Genomic DNA, 13,167 nt, shown 5'->3' with positions numbered 1-13,167 from the left:
AACATTAAAGCATGTCAACATATTCTGTTACACCAAATACACAAAATAATGATCTTTAAAAGAGCATCATATGACTCCTTTAAATGGAACAAAAGTACAGCAAACAGTGAAATATTATTATAATTTAAAACAGCTGTGTTCTATGTGAATATGTTAAACTGTAATTTATTTCTGTGATGCGCAGCTGTATTTTCAGCATCATTACTCCAGTCTTCAGTGTCACATGATCTTCAGAAATCATTCTAATATGCTGATTTGCTGCTCAACAAACATTTCTGATTATTATCAATGTTGAAAACAGTTGTGCTGCACAATATTTTAGTGGAAACCGTGATTCACTACTATCTAATAGTTTGTGGTCATTAAGAAATTACTACTTTTTTTCATCAAGGACACATTAAATGGATCAAAAGTGACAGTAAAGACATTTATAATGTTACAGTAGATTTCTATTTCAAATAAACGCTGTTCATTTGAACTTTCTATTCATCTGTGAATCCTGAGAAATAAAGTGAATCAGTGTTTCCACACAGGGGTGGTGTGTGTTTCTTACTATTGAAGGGGTTGTTCTGTGTCTGCAGGCGACAGGAAACTGCATCTCCCACATCCTTCTTCTTCACGCACTGAATACCCAGATTCTGGAAACTGAAAGAGAGAAATGAGTCGCAGGGGCAGCGCTGAGCTCTGGAAACGGACGAGGTGCCAGCGCTACAATAACACGCACACATACGAGTTTGAATGAAATAAAATCAGTGGTGGACAGGAACTGTTACTGTACTTTGGGAAACTTTACTTCACTGCATTCCAAACAATGCATAAAATCATAATTTCTACTCCACTGTATTTCATAAAAATAACGTCTTGTTCTTTATTATTTTGAACTGAAGAAATCACCACCTGCTCTAAGACACAAGAGCGACTGAATGAGCCGATTCTTTACAATCAACCAGTTGAATCGCTTCACAATCAACCAGTTGAATCGCTTCACAAGTCACTCCGAGCGATTCATTTGTGATTCGGAAGAGTCAACAGCTCACTGATTCAATGATCCGCTCAAAATGAGCTACCAACTGGGATATCAGCTTGAAAGGCACATAAAACACAGCTACTACTGCTGGATATTAGAATATATTATTGTAAATGAAATAATTGCACACCCTAGAACGCTCATCAGCCAATCAGATTCAAGCAGTCAACGGCCCGTAGTATAATTATATTTTACTCTACTTCAGCTTTATTTGTATAAAATCATTTTTTTTATTAGTTTTAGATTTAGACTGACTAGAACAAATAATAAACATGGTTCATCAATCAGTACTTTTTTTACTTTTAATACTGGAAAACAAGTATTTCTACTTTTACTGGAATCATGTTTTATTAGAGAATCTGCACTTTCACTCAAATAGAAAACAAGTATTTCTACTTTTACTGGAATCATGTTTTATTTGAGAATCTGCACTTTTACTCAAATAGAAATCAAGTGTTTCTACTTTTACTGGAATCATGTTTTATTTGAGAATCTGGACTTTTTACTCAAATAGAAATCAAGTGTTTCTACTTTTACTGGAATGTTTTAGAGAATCTGTACTTTTATTTAAATAGAAAACAAGTATTTCTACTTTTACTGGAATCATGTTTTGTTAGAGAATCTGTACTTTTACTCAAATAGAAAACACGTATTTCTACTTTTACTGGAATCATGTTTTATTAGAGAATCTGTACTTTTACTCAAATAGAAAACAAGTGTTTCTACTTTTACTGGAATCATGTTTTATTTGAGAATCTGCACTTTTATTCAAACAGAAAACAAGTATTTCTACTTTTACTGGAATTATATTTTATTAGAGAATCTGTACTTTTACTCAAATAGCAATCAAATGTTTCTACTTTTACTGGAATCATGTTTTAGAGAATCTGTACCTTTACTCAAATAGAAAACAAGTATTTCTACTTTTACTGGAATCATGTTTTATTTGAGAATCTGCACTTTTACTCAAACAGAAAACAAGTATTTCTACTTTTACTGGAATCATATTTTATTAGAGAATCTGTACTTTTACTCAAATAGAAAACAAATGTTTCTACTTTTACTGGAATCATGTTTTGTTAGAGAATCTGTGCTTTTACTCAAATAGAAAACAAGTATTTCTACTTTTACTGGAATGATATTTTATTAGAGAATCTGTACTTTTACTCAAATAGAAAACAAGTGTTTCTACTTTTACTGGAATGTTTTATTAGAGAATCTGTACTTTTACTCAAATAGAAAACAAGTGTTTCTACTTTTACTGGAATGTTTTATTAGAGAATCTGTACTTTTACTCAAATAGAAAACAAGTGTTTCTACTTTTACTGGAATGTTTTATTAGAGAATCTGTACTTTTACTCAAATAGAAAACAAGTGTTTCTACTTTTACTGGAATGTTTTATTAGAGAATCTGTACTTTTACTCAAATAGAAAACAAGTGTTTCTACTTTTACTGGAATGTTTTATTAGAGAATCTGTACTTTTACTCAAATAGAAAACAAGTGTTTCTACTTTTACTGGAATGTTTTATTAGAGAATCTGTACTTTTACTGAAGTATTTGTTTTGTGTTCTTCATCCACAAGTGGTTGCTGGAAAACCCTCAGCTCATCACACACACACTCTCACACACCTGTGTATCCGCCGCTCCTGTAAGTCTGCCTCGTAATACCCGTGTTTGCACTCTTTGCCCACCAGCTCGTGTGGGTGTGGCTTGTACGGCTGGTTCTTGGTCACCAGAGAGATCCGCACTCTCAGCGGCCCGCTGTAGTTGTGAACCTATGAAAAGAGCCGCACAGAGTCATGTAACCATGCTGTATCAGGTACAGCATGTGTCTCCTGGCCCGAAACGGAGAGGAATAACACTGGGAGTGCCTGATGGGAGCCGATCTCAGCGTCTCACCTTGATGGCGGGGTGTGTTTTTGTGGACTCGTTGCTCTTCTCTCCTGGGATGCTGCCGGCCGATCGACCCTCGCATTTATAGCGGAAACGCATCCCTCGTGCTTTCGGCTGCTCGATTATCTCCACGTACGGAGGGCCTTTAGACAAATACACAGAAACACAGTTACAACATGCTGCGTGTTTGGGAATTCATCTCAAATAATCTACAGAATATCATCTAGAATAATCTATAGCTCATGCGCTAGTGTTCAAGTGTTTGGGGTTGGTACGGTTTTTAAATGTTTTTTAAGTCTCTTCTGCTCACTGAGGCTGCATTTATTTGATCAAAAATACAGTAAAAACAGTGAAATATTATTATAATGTAAAACAGCTGTTTTCTGTGTGAATATCTGTTAAACCATAATGTATTTCTGTGATGCGCAGCTGTATTTTCAGCATCATTACTCCAGTCTTCAGTGTCACATGATCTTCAGAAATCATTCTAATATGCTGATTTGCTGCTCGAGAAAAATTTCTGATTATTATCAATGTTGAAAACAGTCGTGTTGAACTATATTTCTGTGAAAACCGTGATACATTTAATTTTTCAGGATTCACAGATGAATAGAAAGTTCAAAAGAACAGAATTTATTTCACATAGAAATCTTTTGTCACATTATAAATGTCTTTACTGTCACTTTTGATCAGTTTAAAGCGTCCCTGGTGAATAATCGTGTCTCTGGAGTCTCTGAAAGTGCAGTGAGCCGTGCACAGCTTGGTCTATTATTATCGTAAAGCATAACTTGACTGTTCAGTAGCAGATCTCAAGGTAAATGTCGTTGTTTGAGAGAGTGACTGCAGTCAATCCTAAACGCAGCTCCAGCGTAATGACGTGACATATACAGTAGACTTCTCCTACCTTGGGCCACCGGGGACGCTCCCCACTGGTGAAACAGTCCTGAAAGCACAAGGGATGAGAGATCAGTCACACAACGCAGTTTATAGCACACTCTCCAGAGACGCCATACGAGTCAAACCTGCCAATAACACACCTAAACCAGACAAAGCTACTTCTCACTCCATGTTAAGCTTGGTTTACATGACACCACCAGATCTGCTTATAATTCACATATTTCGTTCAGAAAATCAGGTTTTAACAATAAATATATAATTTCATAATGGTGCTCACTCATTAGTCCTTCTGACCTTCATACAGGAGTCGTTATGGATTTGAAATAAATGGCCAAAAATGAATTTCATTTCAAAAATGAAAATGAGGTAAAAATGTGCTCACCCTCAGTTCTTGTGTCTTACAGTGTGTTTTCACGAGATTCGTGACGATTCATGAATCAGACACTAAACAAAAGACAATCATGAGCGTGAGACGGACGGACGAAGAGGAAAATCCAGAAAGGGCGGGAGACGGCAAACACACTTAAACCTGCTTATGACTAACCCGTCTGCTAGATGAAGCGTGTTTAACATCTCAGACTCTGTGTGTAAACATTCTGCAACGCTTTTAACATCAACCACAAACACACTTCACTTCTAAATAGATTTAAAATACATAAATAGATTAAAATAAGTAAATAAAACAACATGAATAAGTAATAAAGTATAGTAATACAATATAGTATAGTAATAAAGAATAATAAAGTATATTACATTGAAAAATATTTTAATAAATACAAAAAATAATAACAATTATTTAAATATATAGATTAAAATAAGTAAATATGATATAATTACATAATATAACATTTGTTTACAAAATATATGATACAAATATTTAGATAAGTAAAAAAAGATTAAAAGAAATAAAAGGCGGACAAATAAATAATACAAAATTATTTTAAAATAAATCATAAAATTATTGAAATAGATGAAAATATGTAAATAAATAAGATACAGTTACATAACACAAAATTTGATTAAATAAACAATACTATTTAATTTAAATAAGCAAATTAAAATAATAAATAAAAAGTACACATAACAGAAAATACAAATGTATATCTAAATCATAAAAAGTGATTTAAATAAATAAACTAGGGATGTTCATTTCGGTTATTTTTCCTAACCGACAACCGATGCTCGTTAACCGATTGTTAACCGACAAGATTATTTTAAATTAGAATTGAATTAAATTAGAAAGGATACGTGTCTGTGACCCGTTAAAAATGCTAACATTTGTTTCCCGGGGATTACTTTTACAAAAGCAGCAAACAACAGAACATGAGGATTCACTGGTCTTCATCACGCACCTGCAGCGCTTCTGCCAGCGGAGAAAAACAGTACAGCTAGGCTATATACTGTATATAACGAATAAACACATTTTTTTAACGCGTAGCGGATTTTAACCATGCAGCAAACCTTTTTAAATATTTTGATAAATTACTGAAAAAATTTATAATTAAATGACTTTCTTAAACCGTTTAACTGATTGTATGAATCGGTCAAAATTCTTACCGTCGGTTAACCGGTTAAAGTGAACATCCCTAAAATTAAGTAATTAATTAATTAAAATAGTAAAAAAAAATATATAAATATACAAACAAAAAAGTAAAAATTTAATTAGATTAAGATAAAGATTTATGATAGTTAACAGGACAGCGCTATAGTGAGTAGAAAAAAAATTAATGTAACAACAGAAAGTAAATATTTTCTAAATCATATTCTAAATTGGTATACCAGCTTAAATGATTATAAATAGAGTATTTAAACATCAAAATATAGTTGACCTTTTAAATTTGGAGGTCTGTGATTTAAAATTTTTTTTTAAATCCCTTCCATAGACTATCGTTTTATTGAAAACAAGTGAATGAAATGTGTTTATGTATTTATAGTTAACAAATATCCACTTTCTGTGCTAGTTAAGGAGCAGGTTTATGGCGCAGTTCGGCTCGGCTCGGTTTGCGTTTCCACTGCAGTTCAGTACCGCTTTAGAGTGGGCGGGATTATTCACATGTGGTTATAGTTGCGCCGCCTCTACTGCCGCGACTCCTGAACAACTGTTTCATTCCGCGTCGCCCCATCAAGCTCTCGCTGGATCCGCTCCTCTGCTATCAGCCAGAGGCTATTTACTAACCCTAACCCATCCCTAAGGGTTAAACCTAACCAGCTGTAACCCACCCGCCGCTTAACCTACCCATCACACTACTAACCAGCACAACCTGATGCCTTTCACTTTATCTGTGAGGACTTTTCACTAGAGCCCGACCGATATGGGTTTTTCGGGGCCGATACCGATATTAGGGAGTAAAAAAAATATCAATATATCGGCCGATATTCTTTGTGTATATTATAGTACAGTACCAGTTAAAGTTTGGACACTTTCCCATTCGTGTGTCCACACATTTGACTGTTACTATATATAGAATACAGTATAGACATAAACAGAATATATACCACGACTCCTAAAAAAAACTTTTTCATTCCGCGTCGCCCCATCAAGCTCTCGCTGGATCCGCTCCTCTGCTATCAGCCAGAGGCTATTTACTAACCCTAACCCATCCCTAAGGGTTAAACCTAACCAGCTGTAACCCACCCGCCGCTTAACCTACCCATCACACTACTAACCAGCACAACCTGATGCCTTTCACTTTATCTGTGAGGACTTTTCACTAGAGCCCGACCGATATGGGTTTTTCGGGGCCGAGTATATACATAAACAATATATACTGTATACATAAACACTCACTCAAATGTGGTGATCAAACACTTATAATGATGTGACAAAGATATGTGATGGAGGCAGGGCATTTAACAATTTAACAATAAACTTTATTATCCAAAATGAGTCTGACATCAGTGCACTGAACAGTAAAGTTGAAGTTTATTCAACTTTAATTCAATTCAATTCCATTCAACTTTATTCATTTGAAGATTATTTCACTTTGCGCTACTGTCTTCACACACAGACGAAACTTACTAGAAGTGTTAAGTGTGACATAATATACCTCTGTAAATAAATACAATAAACAAACTGTTCCCGCCGTTCAGAGGAGTAGCGCGGTGTCACAACGCTCGACTTACCGTCCATGTCGGGCGTCGCTGCGGCTCGGGTCGCTCTCCGTTGCGTTTCCGCGCTGCGCTGCAGTGAAGAGTGATGAACAACACACAGAACGACGCGCCCCCGCCTCGACTCGCGGAAATACCCGGATGACGCGCTTACGTCGCCATCACAAAAACACAGAAAGAAACACACACTAGGGCTGTGCAATTTGGTGGAAAATATCAAATTGCGATTTTTTTGACAGATATCGCGATTTGATTTGCGATTTTAAATTTGCAAAGTCAAGCTTCAGCTCACACACACTCACTCACACTCACACACACACACTCTCACACACACACACACACCGCGGAACACCGCCAAACCAATCGACTAACAACACGAGCGCCTTCAGTCTACAGCTGCATATCTAGCTCTCAGTTCATGAAGATCTGAAGTTATTTCTAGAAAACAAGATGAGCGGAGAACAAAAGCTAACTTCTGTGAATAATAATGTACAAGTTGTTAAAAAAATGTTCAAAACTAAAATAAAAAATTAAACTAAAACATTTAGTTTATTCAGATGATCAGAATTTCCCAACAGAGGGCGCACAAACTCTGTGTATCGTGAATGCTTAACTGGGGGAAACGTTTTGAAGTAAAACACTAAAATGGTATTTTAATAATCTTAAAATATTTTTAAACTGCTGGAGAAAAAAGCTGTGCGCAAAAAATATATTGTGCAGCAAAATAAATAAAATGACATTTAAAAGACAAAATTATGAATCATATCTAGCAAAAGGATTTTTTTCCGCCAAGTTAGAAAAAAATACATATATACATTTTAGAGTCATAATTATGATAAAGAGTTATAATGAGATAAAACGAAATTATGACATGCTAAATCATAAGATAAAAATGTTACTTTAATCATTAATAATATAGTCATAACTTTGACTTTTCATGACTTATTAAAGCATGATTTGGCAGAAAAGGGCTTCAGACTATACAGACTTACACATTAGACTTTTAACTAGATACTGATCATTATCTATCTTCTGTCAGAGAAGAGCTTTCTGATGTTTTTATTTTCTGTGCCTCTTCTCAAAAAACATGTTTTTTATCATGTTTATAGAAATTCTCACGCTTTTTCAGACTTTTACTTTTTATTAACAAAACTGAAAAAAATAAACTTGACACTCGATCAAATATCTATGCGTAAAAATCCTTCTATACAGTTACACGTCAGACACATGTACAGTATTTTACATTAAATCACAGTCATCTACACACTGCAATGCATCACTGTAACAGATCATGTAGAACATTTAGAACAAATGTTACGAAGGAGTTCTACCTGACGCTAGTTTGTGATGAAGTCACACTTCTATGATCAGGCCAGAATTAATTTCCATGACTTTTCCAGACATTCATGAACTCATTTCACAGAAAACACTTGGCAACCTCCATTCGTATGTTAGGAACCGATGTACAAAATGAACAGATTTCAACTATTATAGTTACTAGTCCATAAAGACCAACATCTAGTGACAGAAATGATTTCATCTGGAAAACACAGTAATCAAGAGCCCAGATATCTCCAGGTTTCCCCGAATCGTCTGCTGTTGGATGAGGAAGGGTGACAGTAGATGAGGGTGTTATCGCACCGACAGCATCATCACAAACTCTGGAAGAGTCAACAACATCAGATCACTGCTGCTTCACATCCCTGAATGCTTCCATTTCAGCATGTCATTATATTATAAATTATTATTATCTCTCACCGTCGAAATCCACGGTTCCGTCTCCGTTCAGGTCCAGCTCCTTCAGGATCTCCTCCAGCTCTCCTTTCTTGAGTTTCTCTCCTAACAGAGTCTTCAAAGCCTCCTTCATCTCATCCAGAGAGATCTTCCCATCACCGTCAGCGTCAAACTGAGCACAAACACACACAGTTCATTCACTGCTCAATTACATTTGAAGCAAGCCATCACAGCTGAATAGGGTTCAAAAAATAGATTCACCATATTACAATTGACTGATTTTGACACACTTTTTTTTTTTTTTCAGTTTTTGTGTTACACGTTGTGTTGTGAAATGTGATGTTCAAATATGCAAATGAGGCATCTAATTAAATATGCGCTAATTTGCATACAAGTCCAGCACATGAATCTGAGCACTGAATGCACTCAGGTTCAAAACTGTAGTTTGATTCAGTAGGTTTTTCCAGAGCGGGGTTTTGGATTCCTTTTTTTATCACTCCATAAATCAGAAAATAATGTCAACAGACAGAAAACAAACACATTTTCACCATGTTTTTAAGAGTAAAATGTTGTATAAATCAGTGTGAATGACATATAACAATAAATATACAAAAGTATTATGTTTGTATGTGTATTGTTTTATATAGTGTATATACTGTACATAAAAGTATACTGTTAAAAGTGTCTAAACTGTGTATACTGTTATACGTGTCAGTTGTATTCTGCACTGTCTGGAGCACGCTCCCAAGCGTTTCACTCACCACAACACACCTGCTGTTGGTGATGTGACAATAAAAGTGATTTGATTTGATTTACACAAACCACTCAGTAAAAACACGCAATGAGTGTCATTGTGATTTGTTCATGTTTTTGAAAGTCTCTTCTGTTCACCAAGGCTGCTCTTTAAAATCAAAAACACAGTATAATAGTGAAATATTATTATAATGTAAAACAGCTGTATTTTCAGCATCATTACTCCAGTCTTCAGTGTCACATGATCTTCAGAAATCATTCTAATATGCTGATTTGCTGCTCAAGAAACATTTCTGATTATTATCAATGTTGAAAACAGTCGTGCTGCACAGTATTTTTGTGGAAACTGTGATGCATTTTATTTTTCAGGATTCACAGATAAATAGAAAGTTCAAAAGAACAGCGTTTATTTGAAATATAAATATTTTGTAATATTATAAATGTCTTACTGTCACATGTCTCACAGATCAATTTAATGTGTCCTTGATGAATAAAAGTATTAATTTATTTTAAAACCTTTTGAACAGTGTATAATATAGTGTAATCTGTAGATCTATGTAGTGACTGATGAGTGTTTGTGGTTGCATTTGTACCTGACAGAAGGAGCTTTTGAGCTCTTTGAGTCCCAGCATATCCGTCGTCTCCACCATCATCCTGGGACCCATCAACTCACAGAAATCATCGAAATCCATCAGACCTCCAACTGAACACACAAAAACACCATGCGACCTGAGACGCTGATATATGATACTTGAGTTTATTATATTACTCAAGTACAAATACTGACGCCTCATCTTGATCTGCTGGATGATCTCCAGCAGCTCCATCTCTGTGGGCATGTAGCCCATCGTCCGCATGCACTCGGCCAGATCCTTATAGTTCAGATAGCCGTCCTGATCGTAATCGAACTCCTTGAAGGCCTCGGCCAGCTCTGGAACACAAGCAGGCGTGTGCTGATGTTGAGCGGAGGTGTGATAATCTGTGATGATTTGTGATTTGATAATCTGTGATATGATGATCTGAGATGTGATGATTTGTGATTTGATGATCTGTGATGTGATGATCTGTGATGTGATTATTTGTGATTTGATGATCTGTGATGTGATGATTTGTGAGGTGATGATCTGAGATGTGATGATTTGTGATGTGATGATTTGTGGTGTGATGATCTGTGATGTGATGATTGATCTGAGATGTGATTATCTGTGATGTGATGATCTGAGATGTGATGATCTATGATGTGATGATTTGTGATTTGATGATCTGTGATGTGATGATCTGAGATGTGATGATGTTGAGTGGAGATGTGATGTGATATGATGTGATGATTTGTGATTTGATAATCTGTGATGTGATTTGATGAACTGAGATGTGATTATGTTGAGTGGAGACGTAATGATTTGCGATGTGATGATTTGTGATGTGATGATCTGTGATGTGATGATTTGTGATGTGATGATCTGTGCTGTGATGATTGATCTGAGATGTAATGATCTGTGATGTGATGATTGACCTGAGATGTGATGATCTGAGATGTGATGATCTGTGATGTGATGATTTGATTTTGTGATGATTTGTGATTTGATGATCTGTGATGTGATGATCTGTGATGTGATTATTTGTGATTTGATGATCTATGATGTGATGATTTGTGAGGTGATGATCTGAGATGTGATGATCTGTGATGTGATGATTGATCTGAGATGTGATCTGTGATGTGATGATTTGATTTTGTGATGATTTGTGATTTGATGATCTGTGATGTGATGATCTGTGATGTGATTATTTGTGATTTGATGATCTATGATGTGATGATTTGTGAGGTGATGATCTGAGATGCGATGATCTGTGATGTGATGATTGATCTGAGATGTGATCTGTGATGTGATGATTTGATTTTGTGATGATTTGTGATGTGATGATCTGTGATGTGATGATTTGTGATGTAATGATCTCTGATGTGATGATTGACCTGAGATGTTATGATCTGTGATGTGCTGATCTGTGATGTGATGATTTGTGATGTAATGATCTGTGATGTGATGATTGACCTGAGATGTGATGATTTGTGATGTGATGATTGACCTGAGATGTGATGATTTGTGATGTAATGATCCGTGATGTGATGATTGACCTGAGATGTGATGATTTGTGATGTGATGATTGACCTGAGATGTGATGATCTGTGATGTGATGATTTGTGATGTGATGATCTGTGATGTGATGATTGACCTGAGATGTGATGATCTGTGATGCGATGATTGACCTGAGATGTGATGATCTGTGATGTGATTATTTGTGATGTAATGATCTGCGATGATTGACCTGAGATGTGATGATCTGTGATGTGATGATTTGTGATGTGATGATCTGTGATCTGATGATTGACCTGAGATGTTATGATCTGTGATGTGATGATTTGTGATGTGATGATCTGTGATGTGATGATTGACCTGAGATGTGATGAGCTGTGATTTGATGATTGACCTGAGATGTGATGTGGTCAGATGGTGTGATACTCACCGTCCAGCTCCGGCTGAGACAACTCTCGGTCCTGACAGCAAACACAGAGAGATCACATTAGTTGTGTATGTGGTTGTTATAAGAGCTAATGATCTGAAAGAATCATGTGTTGTTTTGATTAGAGGCTTAGAATCAATCAGGACACATTCAGGTTAAAGCTTCCGACTCAACCCAAGTTTCCATGGCATGTTTTGGGTCACAGAACAATCGCTCAAGAATCAACATTATGGTCACTGTTTACTTGTGTGCTTCTCTTTCATATTCTCACTCTGCCTCGATTAGCATCACATACTGTTATATGCAAATTATTACATATGCAAATTAAATTATTTAAAAAAATAATATGATGAAAACGTTCCCTAGTCAGTTTCTCTCTTTTTTTTCTGTTTTGTTTTTCATTTTCCAATTTTACACAGCATAAATGTTGCTATTTTGCTATTTCATTGTGTTTTTACTCCATTTAACTCCTTTCATGTTGAAATGAAATACATTTGAAAATGTAAAAAAAAAAAAATCAGTTTTTCTATTTTGCTTTTTAGTGTTTCATTATACATTTTTACTCAGTTTAACTCGCTACACAGAGTAATTTGCAAATTAATAAATTCTTAAATTTGCAAATAAAAAAGTTTTTATAAAAAGTTTCCTGTACAGATTTCAACTTGTTTTTTTTTTTTTCGTTTTCTTTATTAATTTTTACTCAGTTTAACAGTTTGCTTGCTGCAATTTGCAAAATATAAAATTTGCAAATTAAAAAACATTTTTAAAAATCTCATGAAAAAATTATTGTCCTTTTTTTACTGAATTGGGCATTGGTGATTCTGTCACAATGTCATGAGCTATCAGTTGAGAAACGTGTGTCAGTGATCAGAAACTTCGTCGTAACATCACATCTGATGACAGCAACACAGAGAGAGCCACTAAACTCAGTTCTGATGAGGTTCAGCAAACGCTCTGAGAATAGAGTACAAATTAAAGCCCGAAATTCTCAAAGACTGGAAATAGTGATGGTGACCCCCTAAAGGTCAAACTGAGTATCAAATTAGCTCTTTCATCATCTTCAGTTGATTTGAATATACAGTTTGCTAATTTCACTAACTGGGTAGAAATTTAAAAATAGAGTTTGTCTATCAAAAAAAAAACATTAACATTAAAATCTTAAATGATTTGACTTTTAAAAACCGTTTTAAAAACAACACTAGAATGGGAACAGATTTTATATTTCATATAAAA

At 35.2% G+C, this 13,167-nt stretch overlaps 2 protein-coding genes across 3 annotated transcripts in view; both read right to left on the bottom strand.

The window, feature by feature from the left end:
- The window catches only part of rela (v-rel avian reticuloendotheliosis viral oncogene homolog A), a 14,191-nt gene extending 7,110 nt beyond the window's left edge, over positions 1-7,081 (bottom strand). The window contains exons 1-5 of the mRNA XM_016444716.1: positions 6,943-7,081; positions 3,827-3,865; positions 2,929-3,065; positions 2,659-2,804; positions 549-645 (exon numbers count right to left, since the gene is read on the bottom strand). Of these exons, the coding sequence (XP_016300202.1) occupies positions 549-645; positions 2,659-2,804; positions 2,929-3,065; positions 3,827-3,865; positions 6,943-6,949 (426 nt within the window). The 5' untranslated portion in view covers positions 6,950-7,081. The remainder of the gene's footprint in view (positions 1-548; positions 646-2,658; positions 2,805-2,928; positions 3,066-3,826; positions 3,866-6,942) is intronic.
- A 1,171-nt stretch (positions 7,082-8,252) lies between these two features.
- Positions 8,253-13,167, bottom strand: part of LOC107656773 (calcium-binding protein 2) — a 10,324-nt gene continuing 5,409 nt past the window's right edge. Inside the window, exons 4-8 of one of the 2 annotated variants that reach the window (XM_016444715.1) lie at positions 11,938-11,968; positions 10,202-10,345; positions 10,008-10,117; positions 8,686-8,833; positions 8,253-8,588 (exon numbers count right to left, since the gene is read on the bottom strand). In XM_016444715.1, the coding sequence (XP_016300201.1) occupies positions 8,560-8,588; positions 8,686-8,833; positions 10,008-10,117; positions 10,202-10,345; positions 11,938-11,968 (462 nt within the window). In that variant the 3' untranslated portion in view covers positions 8,253-8,559. The remainder of the gene's footprint in view (positions 8,589-8,685; positions 8,834-10,007; positions 10,118-10,201; positions 10,346-11,937; positions 11,969-13,167) is intronic. The other variant, XM_016444714.1, reaches the window with a different exon arrangement.

The sequence above is a fragment of the Sinocyclocheilus anshuiensis genome, unplaced genomic scaffold (genome assembly GCF_001515605.1).
Source record: "Sinocyclocheilus anshuiensis isolate Anshui unplaced genomic scaffold, SAMN03320099.WGS_v1.1 scaffold3352, whole genome shotgun sequence".
Lineage (NCBI taxonomy): Eukaryota > Metazoa > Chordata > Actinopteri > Cypriniformes > Cyprinidae > Sinocyclocheilus > Sinocyclocheilus anshuiensis.
This window is presented reverse-complemented; position numbering and strand designations above follow the sequence as displayed.